This window comes from Chelonia mydas, chromosome 16 (genome assembly GCF_015237465.2).
Source record: "Chelonia mydas isolate rCheMyd1 chromosome 16, rCheMyd1.pri.v2, whole genome shotgun sequence".
NCBI lineage: Eukaryota > Metazoa > Chordata > Testudines > Cheloniidae > Chelonia > Chelonia mydas.
In genome coordinates this window covers 2,872,557-2,882,356 of record NC_057857.1, presented here as the reverse complement: position 1 = coordinate 2,882,356, position 9,800 = coordinate 2,872,557, and the positions used below count along the sequence as shown (strand labels likewise).

At 49.9% G+C, this 9,800-nt stretch overlaps 1 protein-coding gene across 1 annotated transcript; it reads left to right on the top strand.

The window, feature by feature from the left end:
• Window positions 1-1,868: 1,868 nt before the first annotated feature.
• Window positions 1,869-8,517, top strand: HDHD3 (haloacid dehalogenase like hydrolase domain containing 3). Its single transcript, XM_037879835.2, is given in 3 exon segments — window positions 1,869-1,927; window positions 7,351-7,483; window positions 7,485-8,517. Coding segments are annotated over 2 exon segments (723 nt in total). The 5' UTR covers window positions 1,869-1,927; window positions 7,351-7,381; the 3' UTR covers window positions 8,106-8,517.
• Window positions 8,518-9,800: the final 1,283 nt, after the last annotated feature.

Below are 9,800 nucleotides of genomic sequence, written 5' to 3'. Positions count from 1 at the left end.
AGAAAAACGAAGTCTACAACCAGGGCAACTGATGTTGTTGATAAGGAACAAGGTGGAGGGAACTCCACTGCAACTTCTTGAAGTGGCTAGCACTCTCCTCTGGGTAACAGAGGGATTTAGTTTTAATCTGCATTGCCATAATTTTTGGGGTGGGGAAGAGCTGAAAATGTCCTGACTCTTCTGTAGAAGCTGCTGTACTGGTATGCGCAGATCTGTGATCTTCCCTGGAGGTACAGTCACACCAGCGGGCATTCCCTGTTCCTCTGACTCATGGAGCAGGTCCGTCAGCCTCTCATCCTGTTATCTTGACAGGTTGTATCCTTTCCAAGAAAAGGACAAGCCCGTCCTCAGCTGAGTTTACAGACTACCAAGAAACAGGGTGTTGCTGACAGATTGGGTGTAGTTTACCTTACAAGCCTCTCTTCCCCTTGATGGTTTGCACAACTGAGCAACTAGAGGAAGACAAGGCCAACCCTCTCTGTAATGATAGGAAGGGGGGAAACTGGGGAAAGCAGAGCAGCGATGCCCTCTGGAGGGGAAGGGAACTTGTTCAAGGATAGAAAGTAGAGTCCTGGGAAAGAAGCTGCCATTCCTGTTTCAGAGTTGAGCGCTCCAGTGTTGCAAGGGTGAATTCACTGGTGTGGGTGAGATGCTCAGTTGCTATGGGGGAGCCCTACAGATTGGTCACTTAGAGGATTACACTTTCTAAGGGATTGTGGTAGTCTGCTACTTTCACTGCTGCAGGCCAACCTGCCCAGTGCCCCACAGCTTGTCTGGGTGTGTGAGGGGGAGAGAGCTCTACCTCATGGCTTGGGGGTTGGGGGGACTGTATGCTGAGGTTTGTGGGATTAATTCATATTTAGGCCTGATAGAATCCTGTGAATTTTAGGGGTCTGTTCTGATCATGTTTAGCAGAAGGGGAGGGGGGGCATATACAACACCATGGAATCACCATGTCTGAGAAAAATAAATGCCACTAAAAAGCTGGAAGAGATGGGTTTGAAATACTGCTACAGCTGTAGTGGCTGGAGGAGAGCTAACCTGGCAATGGGAGACTAATCCATTGGTATGAGAGCCGATAACAGAAAGTTACAGGTACTTTTGTGTAACAAAGGGAGGTTAAAGCTGTAGTGCTGGAGGTGACCGATGAGATTGTCTGGACAGGCAGCCCTCTCAGCAGCTCACTGCTTGCTGAGTGTTTTGCCTTAATATATCATACACATTGTAAGGAGAGTGATCACTTTAGATAAGCTATTACCAGCAGGAGAGTTGGGTGGGGGGAGAGAAAACCTTTTGTAGTGATAAACACCCACTTTTTCATGGTCTGTGTGTATAAAAACATCTTCTGTATTTTCCACTTTATGCATCGGATGAAGTGAGCTGTAGCTCACAAAAGCTTATGCTCAAATAAATTGGTTAGTCTCTAAGGTGCCACAAGTCCTCCTGTTCTTTTTGCCTTAAGAGAGTTAGACCCATCAGCGGAGTAACTGTATATCAATCCATAGGGAAGAGGGGGTGTTGGGAGCGGGGGGCGTGGGTTGTACCCTACAGCCGGTGGGAGGTCAGAATGGAGGGGGGGCTGCACACCGCAGCTGTTTGGGATCAGGGTGGGGGGACTGCACCCCATGGCCCATGAGGTCGGGGGGGCTGCACCCCATGCTGGTGGGAATCAGAGTGGGGGGGCTGCACCCCACAGCCGATGAGGTCGGGGGGGGCTGCACCCCATGCTGGTGGGAATCAGGATGGGGGGGCTGCACCCCACGGCCGATGGGGGGGCTGCACCCCACGCTGGTGGGAATCAGGGTGGGGGGGCTGCACCCCACGGCCGATGGGGATCGGGGGGGGGCTGCACCCCATGGCCGGTGGGGGTGGGGCGGCGGGCCGAGCGGTTCGCGGCTCCCGGCGGCTCTCAGCGCCGCACCACACGGTAAGCCGCGGGCGGGGCCGGCCTGGCTGCGGCCGGCGGCTCCTCCGGCGCGATCCGGGCTCGGAGCCGCGTCCTGTGGCGGGGCTCGGGCCGCCCCTCGCGCGGCCCCCGCTCGCCTGGCCGCGTGGGTCCCTGCTCCGGCCAGGCCCGGCGGCTGCCCCGGCTCCCCGCAGGGCGCTGCGCAGCCGGCCTCGGCCCTGTCCCCGGCGCTGCGGGCCCGGTTCTGGGCAGCGCTGTGCGCCGGCAGCCCGGAGCCCCCCGAACGGCGGCGCGGAGCGAGGCCTGGTCCCGGGAGCCGGAGGAGTTTTAAAAAGGGGGAAATACGCGGGCGCGCCGGGCCGTGGCCGCGGGGCGTGGGGCCGGCGCCCCGACAGATCTAAAGCGGGTCAGGAGCGGACGCGCCAAGCCCGGGGCCCGCCGAGGGCGGTTCGGGGCCCTCGGGCCTGGCCTGGGGGACGGGGCCGCTCCCCACCAACTCCCCGCTCCCCGCCGGCCCGCGGCTCTGGCTACACCTGCGAAGGGCGCGTCCTTTTCCGATTTGATTCGATTTTACTGGGAATTTATCAGTGTTTATTACCACAACGACAAGAACCGGTGAAAATCAGGGCAAAAAACTATTAATACTTTTTGGGGGTAAATATTGGGGTTTATTTTGGTGGATGGAAATAGGGGAAAAAGTATTCAGTAGATTAATGCTTTGAACTCCCTTCATCAGTGTGGTTTGCTGCAGAACTGAAACAGAAACCAAATCACGCCACCTCTGAGTTTAAGAAAACAATATCTCTCTAATCCCCAAATAAAACTTTTAATTTGAATGAACAGTTTACTGTTGTAGACTTAGCATTATTAGCCTATAAATAGCTTGCTATAAATAATAGCTATAAATATGGCTTGCATATTTATACCTGCCTCTGGCAATTTCCACCACATGCATCCGACGAAGTGGGGATTCACCCACGAAAACTCATGCTCCGATACGTCTGTTAGTCCATAAAGTGCCGCTTTTACAGATCCAGGCTAACAGGGCTCCCCCTCTGATACTTAGCCTATCAATAGTTACATTTCATAATTGGGCCTCACCATTTGCAGCACACACTCAACTTCATCCTTTTCTCCTGGTTTTTTGGGTTTTTTTAAACTTTCAAATGCTACCTTGGGTTCTGAAACGTATTGTGATACAGATTTTTGCTTTCTTCCCATTTTAGTGTGTCAAATCTTTAAACCATTATCTGCTAATGCTTTAGAATTACTTTACCCTAACTGTCCAATGTGGCATTAGTAACATAGCTGAGTACTTTAATTTGTACCGTGGTTCTTAAGTTGGTCAGACTATTACGAAATTTTGAAATGTGTATGTGGTCACTGTGAGATTCATTAGTACGTTTATATGCACATGCACTTCACAGTTTGCGTGCATGCCTGTTGGTTTATTGTGTGTATCTCTAGTCCAGGGGTGGCCAGCCTGGGGCTCCGGAGCCACATGGGGCTCTTCAGAAGCTAATATGCGGCTCCTTGTCTAGGCACCGACTCCGGGGCTGGATCTACAGGCGCCAACTTTCCAATGTGCCAGGGGGTGCTCACTGCTCAACCCCTGGCTCTGCCACAGGCCCTGCCCCCACTCCACCCCTTCCCGCCCCCTCCCCTGAGCCTGCCCTGCCCTCGCTCCTCCCCCAGCCTTCTGCATGCCACGAAACAGCTGATCGGGAGGTGCAGGGAGGGAGGAAGGGGTGCTGATTGGCAGGGCTGCTGGTGGGCGGGAGGCGCTGGGAGTGGGTGGGGAAGCTCATGGAGGGCAGCAGATGCATTATTGTGGCTCTTTGGAAATGTACGTTAGTAAATTCTGGCTCCTTCTCAGGCTCAGGTTGGCCACCCCTGCTCTAGACTAATACATAGCCTTACTTCAACAGGCAGCTTTGCATATACAGACTAATGTATGATCATAATACATAGATCTCATGCAATGTATTGTATTTTCCTAATAATATCAGTTATTTTTTATATATTTGAATGTTACAAAAGTAGGGTGAAAATAAAAAAAAAATGAATAATATTTTTTGTAGAACCCAGGAATTTGTCAGTAAAAATCAGTTTAAACTGAAAACAAAGGGGTTTAAGTATTCATAAAGAACCCAAGGATCTCACAAAACGGGGTGACTGAGCAACAAAATAACAGATGAAAGTCAATGTTGATAAATGCAAATTAATGCACATTGCAAAATATAATCCCAACTATACATATAAAATGATGGGGTCTAAAATAGCTGTTACCACTCAAGAAAGAGATCTTGGAGTCGTTGTGGATAGTTCTCTGAAAACATCCACTCAATGTGCAGCGGCAGGCAAAAAAGCGAACAGAATGTTTTGAATCATTAAGAAAGGGATAGATAATAGACAGAAAATATCATATTGCCTCTATAGAAATCCGTGGTACGCCCACATCTTGAATACTGCGTGCAGATGTGGTTGCCCCGTCTCAAAAAAGATCTATTGGAATTGGAAAGGGTTCAGAAAAGGACAACACAAATTATTAAGGGCATGGAAGAGCTTCCATATGAGGAGAGAGAAATAAGACTGGGACTTTTCATCTGGGAAAAGAGGCAGTTAAGGGAGGATATGATAGAGGTCTACAAAAATCATGAATGATGTGGAGAAAATAAATAAGGAAATGTTATTTATTCCTTCTCTTAAGACAAGAACTAGGAGTCACCAAATGGTATTAATAGGCATCAGGATTAAAACAAACAAAAGGCAGTATTTCTTCACACAACACACAGTCAACCTGTGGAACTCCTTGCCCGAGGATGTTGTGAAGGCCATGACTATAACAAGTTTCAAAAAAGAACTCGATGCATTCATGGAGGATAGGTCCATCAATGGCTATTAGCCAGGATGGGCAGGGATGGTGTCCCGAGCCTCTGTTTGCCAGAAGCTGGGAATGAGCAACGGGATGGATCACTTGATGATTACCTGTTCTGTTCATTCCCTCTGGGGCACCTGGCACTGCCCACTGTCGGAAGACAGGATACTGGGCTAGATAGACCTTGGTCTGACCCTGTATGGCTGTTTTTTGACACAGCCATAGGTGCTGGAACCAGAGGTACTGGGGCTCGAAGGTGTTTCCAGGGTTTCCAGTTTGGTTCAATGGCTCTCAGCACCCCCATTGTACAAAGTGTTCCAGCACCTCTGGACACAGTCCTTAGGCACTAGCCTCAGCAGAGAGACCAGAACTGAACTCCCACTGTGAGGCATATTAAATAGGGCAGCATGGTTGAAGTTTTCACTGCTGCTGCCTTTGCATGTACCTGCCTCATGCCAAGAGGACTTCATCAGAGTTGTCAGTGCATCCTCCTCCTCTGAGACCGCTCACTTATTCAGCAGAAGAAAATGGATCCTTACCCCAAGATCCTTACCCATGTTACTCTGCCCTTAAATTGTAGACAGGCTTCAGTGCAGAGATTGCAAGACTCTCTCCATGATAGCTGCTGTGTGGGTGTGCATTTTGTCTGAGGCTGAGAGAATTCCTAGCCACTAACTCTGATTTCAGTTTCCTGCTAAACTGGTCTGGCTGTTTCTTCCAGAATATTATTTTGGTGCTGAATAATCCTGCCACTTCACATACAAGCTAACTGCACAAAAGTTCATGTCATTATAGAGAAACCCATTGTTTTATGATATCATTCTGTTATACTGCAAAATTACAAACTTTGCTTCTGGGGGTATTCTGTGCCACTGTGCACGTGCAGAATTTATGTCCCTCACAGATTTCTTTGTTTCCCCATGGAAAAATGACTTCTGAGGGGGAAGCAAGGAAAGCCGCAAGAGTGGTCACGCGCCCCTCCCCGGCAGCACAGGAACCTTAGTTTGGGCGACCGGAGCCGCCAGTGGAGGGGCTGGTCATGCGTGCAAGACAGAGAGAGACTCTGACCTTCTCACTAGCTATTGCAGCCCACCCAGCGTGGAAGGGCAGGGCTTCAAGGTATTTCTGAGGAGGTAGGCATGGGGCAGGCTCTGTCCCCTCAGGCAGAGAAGAATGTAGCAGCCTGCCTGCTTAGTGAGTTGTTCCCATTGCTGTTAGTGAATTCCCCCAGGAGTATTAAACAGGTTTAAAAGTTTTAAGGCTCCTTTACGTGGCCAGAGTGCTGTAAAGGACAGTATGGTTTATAAATGCGTATGGTGCTTTAGTGATTAAAACTGGTCTAAATTTTTGGACTGAAAAATTTTCCAATCACAATGTGCTCCATGAACTGTTTGCTACTGACCTTTCTGGAGATGGTCAGTAGCCAATATAAGTTGTGACTTTGAGTCCCCAGCCCTCACTTGCTCTTCAGTTGCCTATGGCGTAACACTGAGCATATGGCTGCATATATTTGTTGACTAATAACTAGAAGAAAAAGGGTCAATACTAGCTACATTACTATTAGACAGAGGGGGGTTGGGGATTTTCTCCAATGCTCCCCACTCCCATTCTCCATCTATTGTATTGTAGTTTAAATAAATTATCAAAATAATTGAAACTGGCATGATTATATTGCAGATTATATGCAGAATTTTAAAATATTGTGTGCAGAATTTTTAAATTTTGGTGAAGACATTTTTTTTTTTGCACAGAATTCCCCCAGGAGTAAAACTGAATTGTAACCTATTTAAGAGCAGAGAGTTCTAATTCATTACAGAAGGCTGGTAGTTTTAAATAGGTTATCTTGCTCCCCATTTATTTCTCTTGCTTTAATTTCCCTACCCAGTGTCTGTGGATGCTGGTCAGCCTTGTCATTTCATGTTAAGAAATACAAATTAAAGTCAAATACAGATGGTCCAAGATCAGCTGTTTGAGTTTCTCCTGCAAACAGAGAGGTGCAAAGTCCTGCATTCTAGGATCTACAGGGTCTTCACTGACAAACTGTACCTAACATGGTAATGTAATGACATAAATCATTTTAGACATGAGGGGTGAGTCTTAGTGTTTGTACAGGTTTTGAGTGACTGAAGTACTGGTGCCGGTACTGACTTAACTGCAGTGGCCGTGAGGGCCTCTCCGTATCCACTGCACAGCGGCTGAGAGGGGAATTCAGTCTCCGTGGACATGGGGCTGAGCCTGTGAGCAGAGGGCCAGTCCGTGCTAGTGGTGGGTATGTGATGTGGATACAAATCTGTCAGGAACTGGCCTGAGACCCAGCAATTCACTTCAAACAAGCTACAGAACAGCCATCAGATAGAAACCACTTTCATTCACTGCAGGCCCAGGAGGAATTTGAACCCATGAGCCATGGGTGCTGTGAAGCTACCCCAGGTTGAAAAGCTCCAGTGCCATTATCAATCACTTGAGTCACTCGCTGCCCCATGTTAAGCATTCTTTCGGCATTGGACCTATAAGAGGGTTGGGTCTGTGGCTTGTCTGATCCTTATCCTTTTATTTGGTGTTCTAGGTTCTCTTTGCTCCTCAGCCTCAGTGAAGCAATGCTTCGGCTCCGGCTGTTAACATGGGACGTGAAGGACACGCTGCTCCGGCTCCGGCACCCAGTAGGAGAGAATTACTCTGCTGCGGCCCAAGTTCACAATAGTCCATGTGCAGCCTGAGGCTCTCAATAAGTCTTTCCATCAGGCATACAAAGCCCAGAGCAAGCACTTCCCCAACTATGGCCTGAGCCAGGGGCTAAGCTCCAAGCAGTGGTGGGTGGATGTTGTCAAACAGACCTTCAGACTCGCTGGTGTCCATGAAGACAGGCTTCTCACCACCATTTCGGAAAGCCTCTATCAGGAGTTCTGCAGTGCACAGAACTGGGAGTTGTTACCAGGTGCCAGGGAGACTCTGAGGCAGTGCCACCAGCTGGGCATCCGTATGGCTGTAATCTCCAACTTTGACAAGAGGCTAGAGAAGATTCTGTCTCATTGCAACCTCAGGCACCATTTTGAATTTGTCTTGACCTCGGAGGAGGTTGGCTTTGCCAAGCCAGACCGGCGGATCTTCCAGAAGGCGCTGCACATTTCTGGGGTAGCTCCACAACAGGCGGCTCACGTGGGGGACAATTATGTGAAGGATTATAGGGCAGCCAGAGACGTGGGCATGCATAGCTTCCTGCTCACAAGGGCTGGGCGTGCAAACAATTGGGAGCTAGAGGTACCAAAGCAGCACATCCTGCCTTCACTTACCCACTTGCTGTCTGTTATCGAGAAGGGTTAAGGGTGAATCCCTTGCCTCTCCGCAGAGATCGCCAGGGACAAAGCAGATTCCTTACACCATGTCGCTAAAAAGAAGGATCAGTTGTGCTGCGGGGGTGAGGAGGAGAGGGGAGAGGATTTGGTTCTCCACCAGGGGGTCAGGTTCTAAAGGGTATCTGCATGTCCTATGGAGAGGGGGCAAAAGCAAACCCCTCTGAACTCAGTGAGAAGTACTTGCTAGCACCATCCACAACCGCACATTAGTCATCCAATATAATAAACTGCTACAGATACTCAGCACTTCTCTTCCCCCTTCTTTCATAGCTCTCAAAGCATCTAACAGAGTGTGGGGGATTAGTGCCATTATCGTCATTTTACAGGGGGGAACCAAGGGATGATGGCTAAGATCACCCTGCACGTCAGAGTGGAGATCAGAACTTAGAATCATAGAATCTCAGGGTTGGAAGGGACCTCAGGAGGTCATCTAGTCCAACCCCCTGCTCAAAGCAGGACCAATCCCAATTTTTGACCCAGATCCCTAAATGGCCCCCTCAAGGATCAAACTCACAACCCTGGGTTTAGCAGGCCAATGCTCAGACCACTGAGCTATCCCTCCCCCCTAAGCTATCCCTCCCTCACTCTGCATCTCCAGAGTGTCCACCTCGTCCCATGTCCATTGCAGCTCTAAGCCCAGGCATTAATCCTTCCTCATGCGAGGAAAGACAGCATTTCTTGCACACTTGAATGAACAAAGGCAGAAGCAGAAATCCCTTCTCTGGGCCAGGTTCATTCCCTGCATTGGTACAACTGGCTGGCCTAACTCCCTGCCAGCCTGGGCCAGCTGCACCACATGGTTCTGCTGGCGAGGAACACTGGTGGTGTGCTGACTTCAGTGGATCCCCTTGACCTGACAATAGCCTTCTCCCAGACAGCACCACCCGCTTCTTGGGTTGCTCTTGCTCTGGCCTGTAAGGCAGCCATTGCCCACCCCTGCAGCCTCTCACCACAGGCTCTCTCCGCATGGGACCTCTCTGCCAGGGTCTGCTCTTGTAGAAACTGGCACATCACTTGGGGCGGTTAGTGCCTCTGCCCTGATGCTGGCAGAGGATCCCATGGGATTTCCCCCCTTGCCATTGTGCAAAGACTGGGCCTGGGGGTGCTGATGACTCTGCTTCAAGTAAGGATTTTAGTAGAACCCCCTACCGAGCCACTGGTGAGCAGCACAGAGGGGAGCATTGGAAACCAGAGCAGCCCTGTGCTCGGGCAATCGCTGCTTCCCAGAGGCTGATGGGAGCTTGACGGCAACAGAAACTAGCCAATGGCCCTTTCCCTGCCCAAACCTCAGCAGGTGCCTTTTCCAAGCGCTGCGCAGAGTGATCGCTGCTCTGCTCCCGGTGCTGGGCTTGCAGCTGTGTGGCAGTGCCCCAGCAAAGTGCGGTGAAAAGCAGCCCAAGAGCTTGTCTAGACAGCGTGCAGCAAGCTGGGCTGTAAGTTTACCCCACACTAACTGGCCAGGTAGACCCTGCTGCTGATCCACTTTGAAACAGGAGCAGATCAAAGTGCACTTTAGTGCGTGGCAAACTAAACGTACACCCCAGCTTGCTGCAAACTAAGTGGTCGTCTAGACAAGCCCGGAACGTGTAACATTCAGGGGGTTAAAAATCAAGATACTTATGTTTAAAAAGGGGAGAAACCAGCCCAGGCCAGGGTCCCTACT